The 20,481-nt window shown below is 39.3% G+C and overlaps 1 protein-coding gene across 17 annotated transcripts in view; it reads right to left on the bottom strand.

Moving 5' to 3' along the window:
- KIAA1109 (KIAA1109 ortholog) overlaps window positions 1-20,481 on the bottom strand; it is a 219,227-nt gene that overhangs the window by 183,606 nt on the left and 15,140 nt on the right. For all 17 annotated transcript variants that reach the window (XM_039541857.1, XM_039541856.1, XM_039541859.1 and 14 more), the window contains exons 2-5: window positions 16,647-16,776; window positions 11,216-11,332; window positions 8,413-8,491; window positions 7,619-7,683 (exon numbers count right to left, since the gene is read on the bottom strand). In XM_039541857.1, coding sequence (XP_039397791.1) covers window positions 7,619-7,683; window positions 8,413-8,491; window positions 11,216-11,332; window positions 16,647-16,743 — 358 coding nt within the window. In that variant the 5' untranslated portion in view covers window positions 16,744-16,776. The remainder of the gene's footprint in view (window positions 1-7,618; window positions 7,684-8,412; window positions 8,492-11,215; window positions 11,333-16,646; window positions 16,777-20,481) is intronic.

Genomic DNA, 20,481 nt, shown 5'->3' with positions numbered 1-20,481 from the left:
GCTGCAAGGACTGCATCAGCCATGAAGACTGGACTTGTGTTTTGCTGTCTGAAAGTGGCCCTTTCAGGTAAGCGTTCACATACAGTGGACACAAAGTGTGAGAAAACAAGCAGTGTCACTACCTTTTTGCACCTCTTCTGTGGATAAACACACCTCTAGATAAACTTCAACCTCTAGAACTGGCTAACAGTCACACTTTATGAAATACAGTTCTATAATGCACACTACTCAATTTCTTCATCTTTATATAATAAAAACATACTGAACTAATTAAGTATGCACATGCCTAAACCTCATTATCATTTGCTGTAACTTACTTTCTTCATCCATCCCCGCCTTCCTTGTCACCCTCATTCAAGTGTTTACAATCCACAGTTTACGTCTTGTGACAGGAGTCTTAACTTTCTAATCTTCTGTAAAACACCTAACAATTTTGGATATTAAATTAATTAAGCACTAAATTTACGTGCTAAATTGTAAATGATCAAACTCACATAAATATCTGGACATTTGGGCACACTTAAAAATTGTAGAATATTAGTCTGTAATATGGAATTGACTCATAGTTAAAAACACCAGGAATATTTAATTATATGATTCCATATAGAACATTTGAGTGGCATGCCTTGACTTACTTCTGCTACAGATAGCTTGACCTAATTATGTAACAGCATGATCTAATTACATAAAAACCCACACACAATTTCCCGATAATTATCTAGCTGCAACAAAAAAAAAAAGTGTCCTCATTACATATTTACTCAAGAGACTTTAGCTGCTCTGAAATACCACTTGTTCTATTTGTCTAAATTATGGACTGAGGGAAACTGATGCAATTCAAATCTCCGTGTTAAATAGTTTTTGTTCCCTAATCATTACTTCCATCCACAAGAGTTACGTATTTACCTACAAATAAAAGCCAACATTCCATCCTTTATCCCTCCTACTGAGTTTTCTCCCACCCCTCCATAACTTGAGTTAATTTCCCAGGCTTTTTTGATGTATGTCACGTTATTTTAAGAACTACAGAGTTATTGTACTGACTTGGTTTTACACAAATAAGTAAGGAAATAAAGTGTGCTTCATAGGAAGTTAATTAATTAGCAACAGAAAAATCACAGAAGTTCAGATGAATTATGCACAAAAAATTGGAGTAGACAATAGCTCGCCTGGGAGATTTTCAGATAACCTTTACATTATTAAGTATACACAAAAGTTAATTTTACAGCTAATACATTCCTTGAGGCAGCCATTAGACTTCATTAATTGAATGAGTTGAATTATAATTCCTTTATTAAAAAAGAGTGGGGCTTAAAATAGGTAATTATTTTTAAAGGCTTTTGGTTTTTTTGTTTTGTTTTTTTTCCAAGTGTGAAGGAAGTTTTGTCCTCTTTTCCACACATCAATACTCTGCTCCAAAATATTTTTAGAGAAAAAAAGCAACTAAGAAATATGAAACATTTTGATCATCATATTCATCATCATCATATTCTTAAAGAGGAATAAACACTACACCACACTCTTAAGTAATGCTATCAATTGTAATTGAAAGTAAAATGAATAAAAAAGGTTCTGGCTTCCTCAGGGCTTAATCAAAACAAATGATTTCTTTATATAACTGATTATTAGTATTAACAGTCATATCACCACACTTATTCAGGTGATACAATTTTAACAGTCCCTCAAAGTTTAGCAATTCATCAATAGTCAGATACAGAAGAGATATTCCTCATCATTTTTAAAATGAAGAATGATCATTAATAATTGTTTAAAATCTATTCCCAACTACCACTATCTTTTCTGTAATTGAGAAAGTCAGCAAGTGACCTAACTGAAAAGGGTGTGGGGGGAAGAGAGGGTGTGTTTAAGAGATCTTAGGCTCAGAACACAAAGGAGTGCTTTAGTTTTCTGGGATCAGATGCAACTAGACCTTCTTCATAGTTAGTGGCAGACTCACTTTACTACTACCTCCAATATGAGTGGGAATTGTATCGGTTTCTGGTAACCGAGAGCACTTAGGATTACGAAACATTTGTAACTCTTGACTATATTCAGGAGGTAGGAGTAGGTGATCAAAAAAAAAAAGTCTCCGTCTCCCCCCTCAACCCCCAAAAAAGAGAGAGAGAGGTCTCTTCTCACCATGGTCTAAGATTGTTTCTTAATCAGAAAGATGGTAATTATGTTAAGAGAGACAAAGATTTGAGGTGTGTCCCACATAAGATATATTCCTCCACCTTCTCATTCTGGAACCACTATTTTAGGTAACCGCAGGACCCATACACTCACACCCCAACCCATTCACACAATGGACTGGATCCTGGGTCAGTGTGCGCACAAAAATGCAATAACTACTCCTGACTGGCAATACCAACACTCAGGGTATCATTAAAAGCCACTTGGCTTCTCAGATAATTCACTTGACATTGGTTCGATCTACCTAGTACAATACACACTGACATCAAGGCAAATGGATTGTACTATGCAGATCATATCAAAAGGGTTTTTAAAAATCACAAACCTGAACATATGTCTACAATAAAAATCTCAAAATGAGAAATAGCTAATAGTTGTACACTTGATAATGGCAAGCCTTTCTTTTTGCAAGTAACAGATTGAAAGAATTAATGTTCCCTCCAAGAAATGATGATAGGAGAAAGTTCATTGGCGGGAGGGAGAAGAGAAGCATTCTGAAGTTTTAGTGGATTATGTTACTAATATTTAACTTCTATTAAAGCATATTTTATATAGCACTTTATAAAACAGACATTGACCCTACTCCAACATTTACTTTAGTCCCCGATGGCTTACTAAACCCTTTAGATATGCATTTTGGTAAATTATGTAATAATTTCAGTAGGTCTCAAAAAAGGTTATCAGAATTGTTTTCTTTATTGCTTTAACTTTATATAATGTTTCATATTATGTTTTTCCATGCTCCTATATATGCTGCTAGGGAAAGTGAAAATTAGAATAAGTTCTAAAGAAAATGTTCGTTAGCACTTGTTAGAGTTTTATCACAGCACTTGATGCTTAAGATTATTTAAGTAAAAGTGATGTAATTATTCCTTAAACCCTTGACCCCAACAGCCCATTTTAATGGTTTGCCAGTACAACTCTAATAAAAGATATGCAGTGTTCGCATCACTCCTTTGATCCAAGTTGCTCCTTTCATTAACCATTTCCTCTTCCCCCAGCCCATATCTTGTATTTCATATACATATTATTCAGCAAACCATACCACTGACTTACTGTTGCATCCAGCCCTCTCTACCCATAAATCCAACCCTCCCTACATTCCAGTTTGCACCTGCCACCAACAGAGGGCAGAGTGTCTAACTGATTTTTCCATCCCTTCTAATGTTTGGTTTCTAATTATATATATATATATATATATATATATATATTATATATTAATTACAGTATTCTTGTAAAGTTCACCTTCCCACCCCAAAACACACACAGAGTCTGGTACTGAGATACCAAAACAAAATTGCAGCCTTATCTCTGTTTTATCAGAGTTTGTCTTGAAATCTCCTCTTCATAAAAAACACAAGCTTTAATATTCAGGACAGGCATGCAGTGGCATGGAACAGGATACCTTGCAGAGCTCGTGCATAGTGCTGAGAGCCAGGGAGAAGGAAACCCTCTATTGAGTATTGCATGGCTGACAACTCCTTAGCCAAGCTATATAAATCTACTCCTCTATTTCCCTAGCCTGCCCCGGCTGCCACAGACTCGTCTACCTTTGCGTCTGATGAAGCGGGTATTCATCCACGAAAGCTCATGCTCCAATACATCTGTTAGTCTATAAGGTGCCACAGGACTCTTTGTTGCTTTTTACAGATCCAGACTAACATGGCTACCCCTCTGATACTATGCATCTTCTGAAGTCCAGACTTAGGATAGACCTTAGTAGATCAGCAGAAACCATGGGCTTAATGCAGACTCTAAGGTATGCAGCTTATCAAAGAGAAGGTTGAGAGGTGACTTGATCACTGTGACTAGGTCAGGGGTAGGAAAACTACAGCCCACGAGCCGCGTCCAGCCCGTCAGACCTTTTAATCCGGCCCTCGAGCTCCTGCCAGGAAGCAGGGTCGGGGGCTTTCCGTGTGATTCCCGGAAGCAGTGGCATGTCCTCCCTCCAGCTCCTATGCTTAGGGGCAGCCAGTGAGCTCTGCATGCTGCCCCTGCCCCAAGCATCCCCCCCCACAGCTCCCATTGGCCAGGAACTTCAGCCAGTGGGAGCTGCAGGAGTGGCGCCTGTGGACAGGGCAGCGCGCAGAGCCGCCTGGCCGGCGCCGTGCCTCCGCATAGGAGGGCATGCCACTGCTTGCGGGAGCTGCGGGGGCGGCGCCTGCAGACAGGGCAGCATGCAGAGCCACCTGGCTGCACCTCCACGTAGGAGCCGGAGAGGGGACATGCCGCTGGTTCCAGGAGCTGCTTGAGGTAAGCGCTGCCTGGAGCCTGCACCCCTGAGCCCCCCACCCCCAGTACCTCAACCCCCTGCCCCAGCCCTGATCCCCCTCCCACCCTCCAAACCCCTCGGTCCCAGCCTGGAGCACCCTCCTGCACTCCAAATCCCTCATCCCCAGACCCACTCCAGAGCCCACACCCCCAGCCGGAGCCCTCCCACACATACCCCACACCCCAGCCCGGAGCCCCGTCCCACACCCTGAACTCATTTCTGGCCCCACCCCAGAGCCTGCACCCTCAGCGGGAGCCTGCACTCCCTCCCGTACCCCAACTCCCAATTTCACGAGCATTCATGGGCCGCCATACAATTTTTATACCCAGATGTGGCCCTCGGGTCAAAAATTTGCCCACCGCTGATCTAGGTACTTCTTCTTAACCTATGCATAATGTGCCTCAGGTGGCACATGACCAGAATTCATCTCTGAATTAGGTCTGCTGGTTGGATCAGTAGCTTCTCTGGCTCGGGCCAGGTACTGATGGAGACTGTGACGTGAACACTGATCCATGCCCCCTGTCTAGGTACTTAAACTTGGAAAAGCTATCTAACTGGGGGGAGAGAGGGGCTTTTCAGTCTTGCTGGAAAAAGGCATGACAAGATCCAATGGCTGGAAGGTGAAGTTAGACAAATTCAACCTTGAAATAAGATGCAATTTCCAATCAGAGAGGGTAATTACACATTGGAACAGGTTAACGGGGACAGTGCTGGACTCACCAACACTTGGAATCTTTAAAGATTGGATTAGATATCTTTCTAAAAGAAAAACTTTAATCTAGCTTCTGAGAGAAATTCTACAGCCTGTATGCATGGGGAAGGGGATCAGGCTGGATGGTCATAGTGGTCCCTTCTGGCCTTGAAATCTGTGAATCTTCTTGCTCATCCCCTTCCTTTGCAGGTCATGGGGAGAAGAGGATTGCCTGTTCTACCCTCAATATGCTCATAATACTTGCAGCTCTGTATTAAGACAATGACTATAATCAAATCTCATGCTTCAGAGCTTCAGCTAGTTGCCTGCAGAAGTCAGGAAGGATTTTTTTTCCCACTCAGTGCCCAACTGGCACAACATATTCATGGGGTGGGAGTGGGACGGATGTTTCATCTTCCTCTGAAGCATCAGAAATTGTCTGCAGCTGAAGATGGGATACCAGATGGAATGGACCAGTAGGTACAAAGAATCCTCTTTCTTAAATGCCTGGCTGGCGTACTTGCTCGCATACTTAAATCATCAGATTTGGGGTTAAAAAGAAATTTTCTCCCAGGTCAGACAGGCAGAGACTTGGGGAAGCAGGGGGTTTACTCTCCTTCCACAGCATTGAGGGGAGGGAAATAGGTGAGATATACCCAGATAAACTTAATCAAACCCTGCCATAGCAGGGGCCTTAGGTATTAATGGTAGCTTAGTCTCCCCTTTCTCCACTCATGGTGCACAACAGTTTAGTATCCCTGCCTGAAATGCTTTAGTCTAATGAACGTCATTAGGCTCAATGTAGAGATCAGGGTGAAATGTAATGGCCCATGATATACAGGTCAGACTAGATGGTCCCTTCCAACCTCAAGCTCTAGGAAAGGCATATAGCAGCCTCTATTTATTTTAGGAGTCAGCAAGGAGGCTAATGTGGATCTGGGAGCAGGAATGAATGTATGAAACCTGGGGTCACAGGGGAATAGAAGACTGATGACTTGAAGTTTATTGAGGAAGCAGAAGGGCTATAATATCCCCTCAACCTAATGGGATGTCTGAGGAGCTTCTGAGCTTCGCAGATATCTACATTATGATGGAAGGAAAACCCCAGGGAACTTAAGCGCTCCAATGGAGCTCCATTAAGAGATTGGCCTTCCCTGATTACATTTAAATCCTTACAAATGCGGGGAATTTTTTTCCAGAAGGAACACAAAGAGATTTCGAATTTCTGTTCTTTTTTTTTTACTAAAGAAATATAAGCTCGTGGTAGTTCACTTTTCATTTTTAGAAGCGTTATAGTACATAGACATTTTCCTTCGGGAACACTAAAGCTCTATTTCTTTTTTACTTAATTGCAGGTTTGAACAAATTTATGCAGCAATAATGCCTGGCTCCATCAGATCTCTAGACCGCTCTGGGTGACAGGCTGCCACCAGAACAAATTACACAAGAACAAAAACAAAAAAAGATTTTTAAATGCAATGCGCTATTGGCCTTCTGCAATTTAGTCAGGTAGTCAGCATGTGCTAAAGGTGGAATATGCCAAACTGGTGAAGGAGTTTGTTTTTTAAGAAGAAAAAAAAAAGCAGCTCTGCTAAAGCAATCGTGAATAAAGGCAGCAGGGTAGTTTTCTTTCTAAAGAGCAAATCAAATTACTTAATGAATATTATTTCCTTAAGGTTATTTTGATATTATATCGACAATCTTCTTTCAAAAATGCCAGAAAAATAACTATTGTTCATAACGTTTGCTATTTTCTGTACAAGTGTTCAAAAACAATGGCGCACACTTCAGCCAGCTATGCTGTTTCAAGTTTCAATAGAAACATTCTAAGTCTTGTAGTACTGTGCAGCTGCATTTGTTGAACATAACTTGAGCCAGTGAGGAAACATGATTAAAATACTAGCTATGGGAATATCAAAAGCAGGGAAATCTGAACTCCCATGTGGAAACCCTGCAGCCAATGAGAAGTAAATTTGTAAACTGAACGGGTTACAAGTATTTCACCTTTTAAAATTATTTACTATTGTTTCCACTTAATCGAATAATTGTGAGAAGTCATCCACATTTAGAGTAAGGAGAACTTGATTTTAATACTATTCATTGTAAACTTACAAGACTTGCCAACATCTCCAAAAAAAAAAAAAAAAAAAAGTTCAACAACTTTTTCTCCCCTCTATTTTTTTTTTTTTTTTTTTTTTACAGTCAGTTTAGTATTCGGACGAGCCAGATGAACACATCTACAGTAGAAGTTCCCTGTTTATATACAGAATTGGTACTACAAAGGCAACAGCAGTGTAAGCTTCCTCATCACCACCTATTTGTCTCATCTTGGCCTAAAACACCACCTCTCTATGGTAAATTTAAATACTTTCAAAAGAAAGCCAGTGACAAACAAACAAAATGCCAAGAGATCATATTTCTAAAACTCAATTCAAACTTTGAAACATTATGAAGAAACTTACCATGTTGTTTCTGCTTTGGATTGTACATTTTCCACCAGCGAAATATAATAAATCCATCTTGGATTCTAAATTGGATAAATTACATAAATAGGAATTTAAGAACACGGATTATAGATCTTTTATGTACAGCAGCTTGAAAAACTGCCTTAAACATTATAGAAAGATTCCCTTCTTAAAACTGTATGAACAGCATTACAATAATAGATCCAAATAACTAATGCCCAATCTTTATGTTATGCAGATGCACTAATGTAACAAAAAAAAGCCTCACTTTCAGAATCCCTCATTTGTTTCCCTCATAATGCTTTGGACCTCTGACTGAAAGAATTACCAAACAACCTCTGCTCTACATTTCATGTAATTATTAAAATTTATGAAAAAAATGAAGTGTAAGCTGCTTGGCTAAAATAGATCTTTCAAATATTTTAATTGAACTTGGACTTTAAGAGCATTACTTTTTACAGTTTTATAAAAAACTTAAATAAGAGGGTAATGAAGTGAAAGACATTAGGGAATAGAATTTTCCCTTATATTCTGAAAAGCATTCTCTTAATACAGTCAGTAATTTTTACTAGATTTATATCTGATATTGGAACTTTTCAATTTACAATGCAACAGCAGCAGAGAAAGGGTCAATGGGGTTATACAATTGTAAGAGGGAACCAATTTGTCTCCATATCTACTAACAAGAATCAGTTTCGTGTTAAAGATCTGCTGTTTCTTAATGTAGTCTTACCAACAGGGAAGAAAAATATGTTTTAAAGAACCATAAGAGTAAATTTACAAACAAGTACCTGATAGACATGTCTTCTGTAATATAATAGATTTCACGAACCATGACTTTTCCGGACAGGACAGAGAATGAAAAGGAACCTATTTTAAAAGAAAGATTTCATGTAAGGCTTTTGTCTGTGGGTTTAATTTCTTTTTCTGAATGGAAACAACTGATTCTTGAAACAGGTTTACTTGCGATTCTAGGTGCCTGGGTTTTTGCCCTTATAGACGACTTTCAGAGAGAGTAGAGGACTCCGAACTTTCTGAAATATCAAGCATCTTTAGGGTGTCTCAAGTTGGGTAACTAAAAATCACTTTTAAAAATGTAGGCCTATATAACTAAGTTTGAGGAAAGTGATGGGATGACTATTTTGAACATGTAAGATATGTATCAATATCACTGGTTACTACAGATTGTATATAGTTAACTTGGTCTCATCTTCCAATTATTTAAGATTCACCATAAAATACACACAATTTTCTGGTGGTAGTAAACCTAGCAGCCTTCAGGCCTAGGCCTTCAAATCTAGCAGTCTCATCTGGAGATTTGAACATTTGGGGGACAGAGGAGTTAACAAGTAAGCAGACACATCAGCATGGCTCAATTTCCTTTGCAACAAGGCAGGGTGGTGAAGGGCCATATATTCTCCCCAATCCTTTTTAACCTTACTTAGAAACAAGAAGTTATGCAAAGTAGGTATAAAAAAACCTTGTTTTTAAATGACATCGATAAACCAATAAAAGCTAGTCCAGAAATGGGACTAGTGGGATCCAATATCCATGATGTTATTTATTGTGAAAGTTAATAAAGAACACCACGTATTTTGGGTAGCTATCTCCAGTTGCTTTTCCTTAATACAAATTTCACTGCATATAGTTTGTTTTTTTTAAATACAGCATATATATATATCAAATATTTCATCCAACAAGTGTTGAAGTCATTACAGTTCATAAGTAGTGTTGGATTTGAACATGGGTTGGAATTTTTGGATCTCAGATTCCTTAAAGCATCAGTAGATTAATACAATTTTTCTATCTTCTATTTTTATTGTACACACAATCAGTAACTGTAGAACAAGTCCAAGATTAAGAAAACAAGTTATTCTGAGTAGCATAGAGAGGGAGGCCTGGGAGATTGGAGAGGAGAGAGAAAATTAAAAGGACAATCAGTCAGGTTGTGGGATACAACCTTTCATGACTCGGCATCATATATATTTTTGTAATGTGGGAGAGCACCCAAGTGATTTGTACTGACCTGGTTTATTCCATAAAAATGTTTTTATAGTTAAAAAAATAAAGGAGTGAATGGGTTTTGACAAAGCTCCTTACCAGTATGAATTCTAAATATTACTGTCCCAATAAGAATTAATTGGATGAGTTAGTCTGCCAGTTTATTAGTAATACAATGCACCACCATACACAAAGTAAGAGCTTGAGATTCCAGTCCACTCCTTTGCTCTGGATTTGCATTAGCTAGCAGCACTGCAGAGACAGTTACTCTTTGTTAAATTTCTTAGTCTCTAAGGTGCCACAAGTACTCCTGTTCTTTTTGCGGATACAGACTAACACGGCTGCTACTCTGAAAACTGCAGAGACAGTGCACTCAGCCCAAAGGGTGAGAGAAGGGGGAAAAAAAATCCTCATGTCAGTCAGCAACAATTTATCTTGTTGATTCAGAAGGAGCACTGATGGGCTCCAGAGTGAGCCCAAGCCAGTTTTCTTCAGTTGGAAGAATAGGCATTATGATGTATGGCTTTGGAAAGAGAAGGGAAAGAGAACAGTGAAAGTTAACGTGATTTCTTTAACAAACAAAAATATGGTACCTTTGGGTTTTATAATTTTTGTAATCAACCTGAACTGACCATAAGGAATTTCAAAACAGGAATTTACTAGGATTAGTTTTTTTAATCTACATTAAGAATCATACTGGAGTTTTTTGTCAAATACTTTTTTGTTGGAAAAAATACTTGTTCGTTGAAATCAACTATTCTGGTTATTTTGACAATTACTTTAGTAAACAGATTTCAGAGTAGCAGCCGTATTAGTCTGTATCCACAAAAAGAACAGGAGTATTTGTGGCACCTTAGAGACTAAGAAATTTATTTCAGCATAAGCTTTCGTGGGCTATAGTCCCACTTCATCGGATACATGCAGTGGAAAATACAGAATATACATATATACACACACACAGAGAACATGAAACAATGGGTGTTGCCGTACACACTGTAAGGAGAGTGATCAGTTAAGGTGAGCTATTATCAGCAGGAGAGAAAAAGAACTGTTTGTAGTGGTAATGAAAATAGCCCATTTCCAGCAATTGATAAGGAGATGTAACGAAGGGGGGGGGGAGGGGGAGAGATAAGCATAGGGAAATAGTTTTACTTTGTGTAATGGCCCTCCCAGTCTTTATTCTAGCCTAGTTTGATGGCGTCCAATTTGCAAATTAATTCCAATTCAGCAGTCTCTTGTTGAAGTCTGTTTTTGAAGTTTTTTTGTTGCAATATTGCGACTTTTAGGTCTGTAATCAAGTGGCCAGGGAGATTGAAGTGTTCTCCAACTGGTTTTTGGATGTTATACTTCTTGATGTCTGATTTGTGTCCATTTATTCTTTTATGTAGAGACTATCCAGTTTGGCCAATGTACATGGCAGAGGGGCATTGCTGGCATATATCACATTGGTAGATGAGCAGGTGAACGAGTAAACAGAAACACTTAAGATGTACCCTGTAGTTTTTAATAAATTCCGTTAGGATAAACGACAAAATATTATCAAAGATAATTATTAGATTCACATGTAGCCATATTACAGTAACCACAACTTACCAATATGGATGTAGCCATGTTTATATAATCTGTTCAGAACCAATGTTAAAATAAGTCCAACATTTCGGGAATTATAATAAGTTAGGTAGATAATCCATCCACAAGACAAGATTGTAGCTGTTGAAAAGATTAACATATTTGTTTTAGTTCGTATTAAAGTTACACTTGTGTGACCCGATAAAAGCATTGTATACCAAAATACAAAGCCCAGTAACAATGCCCCTCTCTTCTCTATTCCCCCCTTCCAATTAAAAAAAACCCATGAAAAAAAAATGTTTGTAATTAACATGGGTTTTTAACACTGGGGAAGGGAAGGTATAGATTCTCCATTGCCCTTCTCTCTTCACTCCTACTATCACACAAAAAGTATTTCCCACAACCCAAACAAAACATTATAGATTTGATGGTCCTCTGACTATGTGCAGCTATATCTACAACTAAATGGGAACTGAAATGAGAAAACAAACCCTAGCCCCTGATTCAGCACATCATCTCTATGATTTCCAGCCTTTACATCTTAGCCCAGCAATTTGTCACATAGCAGTACTTCAAGCTAATACAATACCTCTCATTTTTATCAACAGTGTGAAACTGGAATTTGATGGAAAAAATCATGGGAATTTCAATCCAATTAGAAATATGCCAATCAAAATAAATTTAGGTCTTCTAGTCCCAGAAGTAGTTTTTACATTAGTTGATTAAAATCAAGTAACCTATTTCTAACCAAAATGGTTCACAAAGTTTCCAGAAAGGTCTATCTGAAGGGAACAATCCCAGGCTGGCATGGGATGGATTAGTTTAAATTGGCATTGTACTCATCTCTAATTGATTTATTTTATAGTTTTAAATAACTGTTGTCTGACTTCAAAACAATATTTCAAGTTTCATTCACTCCCACCACACACACACACAAAAAAACAAGATCTGGGCACTTCAAGTTAACAAGTTATTTAAAAAGCAGTGTTTAACAGACATCTTTGAAAATTACTCAACTCTTTAGGTGGAAAAAATCTTAGATGGAATATATCTTTAGATACATTTGTTTATAAATACTACTTGCATTTATATTGGCTATGACTCCTTTTTTGATTCAGTTGTTGTGAAATTTTAGTATATTCAGGTTTACAAACAATGGCCCAGAAACTTGCAAAGATTTATGCAAATCAATAGGAGTACTCACAGTGCATAAATACATACTTAAACCTCTGCAAGATCTGAGCCAATGTAAGCAATGCACATTCCTTAAAAGCGTTAGGATGAACTACAGCATATTATGTAGTTTTGCATTTAAAGTGCAAAACTGAATTTTATAACCTACTTCGCTGCATAGTCAAGAAACTTGAAGTGCTTAAAAATATGAAGCATCAAAAAACCCATGTAAGAGAAAGATAGTGTTATCCCATTTCAAGATGGGGAAAATGAAGCACAGAAAGAGTATAAGGCTATATCTACATTGTCCCACAGTTCAGTGTACAATGGTGTGAATAGCAATGCTCACCAAAGTGCTCCACTGTAACTGCAACCAGTGTCCAGATGAGAGAAATTAAAGATTCCTAGTTCACAACAAACTAGGAACTTTTTAGTTTTCACCTGCAGCGTCCAAATGGGGGAGTTACAGCACAGCACTTTGGTGCGTAGTGCTATTCACGCCCCTGTAGTCCAAACTGTGGGGCAATGTAGACGAGCCCTAAGTGACTTACCCAATATCAGAGTTTTAGTAGCAGAAACTAGTACTAGTACAGAATCCAGTACCCCTAACTTCCTGCTCGTACCATTAATTTAAACAATGGATCCATTATTGCCCTTCTTCACTACCTGCTTAAATAGCTTATACGGGGAGAGGGAAGAGAAGGAGAAGGCAGGCTGTGGCCTTTGGGTTTCATGTATCAATTATATAGAGAGAATCATTAAGCAGCAGCCAGAGAATAGGATTTCACATCTGATGACAATTCTAACTGATCTTTATATTTTGAGTGATCTCAGTGTACCTCCCCACATAAAAATTATGGTTACAAATCTATACAGCATATTTAAAAGTGAGCAATAAAAAAACTAGGTCCATGAATGAAATTAAAGATCAGTGCTGCAGTGCCTAACTTTAGGTACCCTGCCACCTAATGGAATCCACAGCCCCAAGTTAAGCATCTATACAAGGCATGGGGAGAGTTAGGCCCCTAAGAATCCACAAAAGCCAGCAAGCTGAGCAGAGAGCTCCCTAATGTAGCCAATAGGAGAGAGGCACTGATCTCCCAATGGGATTCAATCCATGAACCCTCTCCTGGAGTTAGGCACCTAAGCCTTTTTTCACCACCTCCTTAGACACTTTAGTCCAGAGGTTAGCACAGCCACCAAGAAGGTGGGAGACCTAGGTTCAAATCCCCCTCCCTTTCTTATTTGGAGTAAGATTTAAACCCACGTCTTCTCCCTCTCAGGATAGTGTCCTAACTGCAGGTTATGGGATATTCTGGGATGAGTCTCTCTCAAGCTCTCCCATAGAAGCCATTCCATTTTGTATAAATAATTAAATATTAATTGGGCCAGAGAAAGAGGGAAAGTGACTCTATAGCCCAATGTTTAGGGCACTCACCTGAGATGTGGGAGACCCCAAGTTCAAGTTCCTGTTCCAATGAATCTAATTTATTTATACATAGCCCAGTGGTTAGGGCCCTTTCCTGAGAGGGGAAAAGGCATGGGTTGAAATCCCTGCTCCAAATCATGCAGAAGAGGGATTTGAACCCTTGTCTCCTACATCACAGTTAAGTGCTCTCATCACTGGGCTGAAGATTATAGGGGGGAGCACCAGTACCTATTGCACCTCCATTTTTTTCTAGAAAGAGCTCAAACACTTATATCCAGAAGGATATTCACAGCTGTGAATCCCAAGCGGAGAAAGGTGCCTCTCTGTGGTCCAGATTTAGGCACCTATCTCCCTTTGAAGGGTTAGGATTAGGCCACACCTCTCTCCTCCAATAAGGTAGGCATTCTCAGAGGTCACCTACCAGACTGGGTTCTGCAGGTGAGATGAGTGGGATAACGCCTAGTCTGATGATCCAACTGGAAGTACAGGGGGAATGAGAGTGAGGCATGAAATAGGCACCGAGTATCAGGACCGAGGTGGCTGTGCGCACACTCATTAGCAGATATTTAGGTGGAGATGTAGGTACCATCGGATTTTAGGCACCTACAGGGTTAGGCAGTAGCTGAACAGGGGTTTTGAGGATGTGAATTTGGGGCTTTCTAAACCTAGTCAGTGTTTTAAATAGGCAAATTTAAATCCTTTGTTGAAATTACTTTAATCTTTAAGTGTTTTCCCCTTCGCCCGCCAAGTTCAGTTCTTACCATCAAAAAGATAGGACCCCCCCCTCCCACAACATTAAGGAATATAAAAATGAAAAAACACTGAAGATAACCTAAGAATAATTTGTACCAAGTTCCAGAGGTGTTGGAACAATTTTTATAGTGGGGATGCTGAGAGCATTAAACCAAACTGTAAACTCTGTATATAATGGACACCATTTCAAGGCAAGGGGTGCAGTAGCACCCCCAGCACCCCTACTTCCAATACCTATGCCAAGTTCACAGAAACATTATAAAGTTGAATTCCACTGTTAATGAATAAATGGGAGTCAATTGCAATTTGCATAAAAATCCTTTATAATGGAGATTGCTAATTTACATAAATGAGACACAACCAGTGAACTGCCAATTGCACTCATCCTCAAATGCTGAAACTGTTAAAAGTGTAGTTCCAAGCAACCTGCTATGTTAAGAATTTTTAAAATTGCATACTACAAAATAAATACTGGTTGTAAACCAGTTTGAGGCCTTAAATCTTTCACTTAAAGTATAAAATTATTAATATGTAGTGCAAGTTTTGTAGTACATTAGTAACTATGCAGCTTTCTTAATGGCAATCACTGCACCTTTGCAATTTCTACCTTATTAGTTGCAATCAATAGGAAAGTTTTGCTGTCTGTCCCAAAGGGCCTTCTGGAAATGGGGAGGAAAGTTTAGCAGAAAGTATTCAGCTCTATAATTCATTCTTTATTACAATCCTCCAGAACCAACATTTGGCAATTTTAGGATTTGGTTGAAGACTTTTAAAAAAAACCCAAAAACAAACAAAAAAAAAACCTGCAGTTCTTCCTTAGTATGAATTTGTATCTTCATCCACTGACCAAGACACTTAGGGGCATGAGTGGGTTTGAGCTGTGTCAATTGCATGCAATACTTTTACGTTTTATTTTATGTACCCAGATATCACAATAATGGGCAAAAAATACATTTTAAAATTAAATACAAAGGTAAACAAAAAAGCAAACTTTTTGTTTAGAGTTATTGCAAAAACTGCTTGCTTTGTATTTACCTTCCAAACACTAGTAATAATTTCCTGAGAAAATTTAGTTCTTAATAAAGTTCCAACAAAAAATAGAAAAACATACCCTCGTACCAGCTGTACTATATTTATTCCCACAAGAGCGTCATTAATATTTGTACATTTCACCTCACAACACCTGGAGATAGTCTCTCAGAGACTAGTTTATTGTTACCAGATAAGAGTTAAAACACACAGAATCACTCAATCATCTCCACTAGGATTTACTTCCAACACACCAAACCCATGTGAATAACTCTCTAATTTCCTTTTCCAATTTAATAAATCTTCATATAGTTTATTATGGGATTGGCCTTGTCTTTGGTGTGAGACCTAAAGTGCAAGTGACCTGGGGTCAGGGACTGGTCCTTCGGGATCAGAGGTAACCTGAATATTTTGCATCACCTTTATACTGTGTAACATGCTGTAATGCTCCTATTATGGTTTGGTGTGATGTAGAGGCTTTACTGTCGCTCACTTGAGTAACCTGAAATGCATTACACAACTATGGCTTCCCCATTCCAGACCAATGTGACTGCCCTACACTTGTGCCACATACGTAGCATATGTGCGTGACAGACACGTAAGTGCATCCTGCACTATACACTTATTGCAACACAGACCACTACTACTTTCAAATCTTTTAGAAAACTTAGTCATTCCTCCACATAACAGGAAAAAATGAAATATAGTGTGTGTGTGTGTGTGTGTATTATATCAAATAGCTGTTTTAAACTCTTCTTGTTGTCAGTGAAGTTCCCACAGATGCTTTTTTTTTGGTGGGAGGGGGGAAAATAGGAGTAGAGTTAACCTTAGTGACCAGGCCCAATTCCCTGAGGTTTTAAATTGAAAGCAATTCTTTGTTTCCTTCTTAAATTGTGTAGTAGTGTTGTTGGGTGTTATTAAGCAGCTGCATGGTGAATGAAGGGGCTTCTATGTGCAAATATTCCGGGATCTTTCTAGGTAACAGATGCTATTAAGCATTCAGTTATCTAGAAAAGTATGTTTAATGGATTCACAAAAACATTTAACAAAACCAGAATATATTCAACTTACCAACTAATAGCCAAACAACATTGGAGTCGTGTTCTGTCAAAAAGTGTTCCAACTGTGTGATACTTGGGACAAAACTGTCATTTTTCCTTTGTTCCATTGCTAGATTGCTGTTGTATCAGTGTCTAAAGGGCTGAAAGAGAAAGATTCCAAACTGAATAATATAGCACAGCAAAACTATCAAAAAGTTCCCACACAAAACTATGTTAAAGAACTCATAATGGGTAGCTCTCACATAAGGCAGAAGATAAGAGTTCACATTCATACCCTATCCCAAGGGTTCTCAAACTTCATTGCACCCTGACCCCCTTCTGACAACAAAAGTTACTACATGACCCAGGAGGGGGGGACGGAAGCCTGAGCAGGCCTGAGCCCAGCTGCCCCAGGTGGAGGGGCCAAAGCACGAGCACCACTGTTCTGGGGGGGGAGGGGGAGAGAAGAGCCAAAGCTTCAGCCCCAAATGGGGAGGCCTGTGACCTGAGCCCCGCCACTAAAAGGATGAAGTCCTCGGGACTCAGGCTTCAGCTTTGGCCCCAAACGGTGGGACTTGGTCTTGGGCTTTGGCCCCTGGCCCCAGTAAGTCTAACACCAGCCCTGGCGACCCCATTAAAATGGGGTCACGACCGACTTTGGGGTCCCAACCCACAGTTTGAGAACCACTGCTCTATCTCATACAAGGCAGGCCAACCTCGTACAAGATTTGTAAAGTTGACTCTAATATTAGAGTTCCCCATATACCTACTTTCTGAGGATTGGAAGGATAACTGCCCAAGATTATTAGCATGAGAGCACCAAAATATTTTCCCTTTAACTTCATCATGATTCCTAGTTCTCCTTTCAGCCACTCCGGTGCCTGCTGAGGAGCCACTACTGAATAATACAAAGTGCTTCTTCCTGCTACAATGCGTATACTTCCTCAGCACACTCCACCTCTGCCAAAATGGAAATGAACTAAGTCATGAATTGTGTTCTCCCGCACAGGGTAGCAAGACTGAGGACCCATCTAGTAACTAACAAGCTTATAACAGCACAAGTCACACCACAAAACATGTTATCCTTCCACAATGAAAAGGCAACTAATATATACTAAATTAGTTAACCCACAACAAGGAAAGCATTACAAGCAAATGTGGATAAAAGAGAGTGTACCTTTCACATTAATACACAGGAAATTCACTTCTACAAAGTGTTGCTTTCAGAGCAGATTTAAGTCACAGACAGTATGTTTCACAGGGATTACTATACTCTCCAAGAGAATTAAAAAGATGATCAGTTTTCACCACTGTGCCTCAAGGCACCAACTAAGGCATATAATAGCTCAGAAACATATTGCATGACTTTTCTTTAAATTTCTTAAGTTCATAATGCCAAACGGAAATGCAGAGTTTGACTTCCAAAAAGGCAGGTGCATCAAAGTGTATGTGCACCAATTAAGTGCATATCTGACCATTTGCACACCCATTCAGTGATTACTTTTCCATATTAGGTGTATAACTGAACAATGAGTGTTTTGTTTTGTTTTTTTTAAAATCAAGCCTGTAATTCATATTTTTTTTAGGGAAGTTATGCCTGGCAGCCATGAAAAGACTAGTTCTTCCTTCTTTCTTTTTCCTCCCTTTCTAAAAGGTAATATGATACAAGATGGTTTCATGCCTTTCCCTTCTCAGTCCCTCACGCCAGCCCAGAAATTAGAGTTCTAGACTGGGACCCTGTCTGAAGAACCCAGCATGGTTTTCAGTTGCCAGGTGAGTGCACAGTTACAAGTATGCACAATTGCCCAACTTTGCTAGTTTACATCAAGCTCCAAATGAGCAAGCATGTGAAGATTCAGGCACCTGCAATCAGGATCTGTATGCACACAAGCAGATATGCTCAGCTACCTGAGGGCTGAAAGATCTTTTCCAGAGATTTTTCCCTTCCAAAGTCTCATCAACCCAAACATGTACAAAACAGCCTGGAAAGCTGGCCTAGAAAGCATCCATTGAGAGGCATCAAGCCCTTCATAGCCATCGAGCTTTGTGTGCATCAAGAGTTACCACCAAGCACTAATGTGACAGCAAGTTTACAACTCTTCCAAAACTAGACCTCTCCCTACACAGGTGCAGAGAGGGAAAAGATAACGTTATCTGAAATTTGTGCTCCCAGCAAGCTTCTCATCTAGGAAGTTGGTTGGATGGTTGCCACAGAGGTTGCCTCACATTCCATGTGCTGGGGGAGAGAAATCCTTTGTCTTGACCCCTTTCTCATGGAAGGTGAAAAGGAATAAGGCAAAGATTGCTAGTGGATGGACAAAAGTGCCAGTCTCTTAGATGAATGGATGCACATGGGACCATGGATGGGTGCTGAGAGGAGATGCCATGGCAACATGGTCTAATACTTAGATCATCTGTGCCAGTCCCTTAGGCTAACTACATCTGTGCATAGAGAAGTAAATTGGGGGAAGAAGGGAGGAAAGACATACCAATGGGAGATTGCTTTATGTGTTGGGTCCTTAGTATCCACTCATGCTTCATTTTCTCTGAGTAGTGTCTTTCTGTGCTGCCTGGCATGAGCATTTCTTCTTTAGGACAACTTAATGTCTTCAGTACTAAAACTCCTGCTGCCCTGAGAGGTAGGACAATCTTCACAGCATCCTGCCATGGAAAGCTCTTGAATAGGCAGACTAGAAAACATCACAGAGCTCCACTAATGGGTAAAAAGCAATGACAGCTCCCTGGGCTTTGTCTATTGGCAATTAAGATTTGAATCATCACCACCAATACTTGAAAGAAACATTTCCCAAATTGCATCTGACGAAGTGGGTATTCACCCACGAAAGCTCATGCTGCAAAATGTCTGTTAGTCTATAAGGTGCCACAGGATTCTTTGCTGCTTTTACAGATCCAGACTAACACGGCTACCCCTCTGATACTATTTCCCAAACTGAAAAGGATGATTTAAAAAAAAATCAAAACCAAAAAAAGCCAAAATGTATGGCATTATGGTGTTTACTGCCTCAAAATGAGAATAGCATAGCTGAAGTTGCGTATCTTAGATCGATTCCACCACCACCACCACCACCACCCCCAGCGTAGAACAGGCCTAAGTGGTCTCAGTGCCACTAGATGGGACAGAACAAAACACCCAGTAGTTGTGTGGGTTACACTATGTCCCCGTATCTAGTACAGACCAGGATTCCAGTCTTGGGGAATATGCTTGTGTTTTAGTTTTCCCTATCTATAAATGGGAATAAATTTGCCTGCCTGCCATCCTCACAAGTATACGTAAGAATTCTATTTTATATTGCCCATTAGTTAATGGTCATAGAGCACTTTGAAAGGAAAGCGTAAAGTGCTGTAACAAATGTCTGATATTTTCTTTAGCAAGTAGCAATAATACTTTGCAATTTTATCATGCCTTTCATCAGAAGATCTCAAAATACATTACAGACATTAAACTTAGCCTTACTGCATCTGAGACAAAGGGGGAAAGAACTGACTTGCTTCAACTGACAGAGAAAGTTGACAGAGCTGGGAATAGAGTCTATGAATTCCACTTCCTAGAGCTGTAATCACTCCACCACATGCAGTCCTGTAAAAAACTGATCTACATTATTTACGTCTAGTGTTTTATACTTTAAAAACTCAAAGAAATTAGTTTAAACAAATCAGTGATTCACCATATATTTGTGTAAAACACGTTCTTAAACAGCAATTAATCTCACCCAAGTTTTTCTTCCCAAAAAGTCTTTCTCGCAAAGACAAAACCTTTATGTGAATTCTGCACTATGCACGTGTTCAAAAGCCTTATTACTTAGATCTCATTAACAGGGAGGAGGAGTACTACTCAATATTTGTAG

Source organism: Mauremys reevesii, linkage group 5, assembly GCF_016161935.1.
Source record: "Mauremys reevesii isolate NIE-2019 linkage group 5, ASM1616193v1, whole genome shotgun sequence".
Classification (NCBI taxonomy): Eukaryota; Metazoa; Chordata; order Testudines; family Geoemydidae; genus Mauremys; species Mauremys reevesii.
Note: the sequence above shows the minus strand (reverse complement) of the source record. Positions and strands in the feature narration are given on the sequence as shown.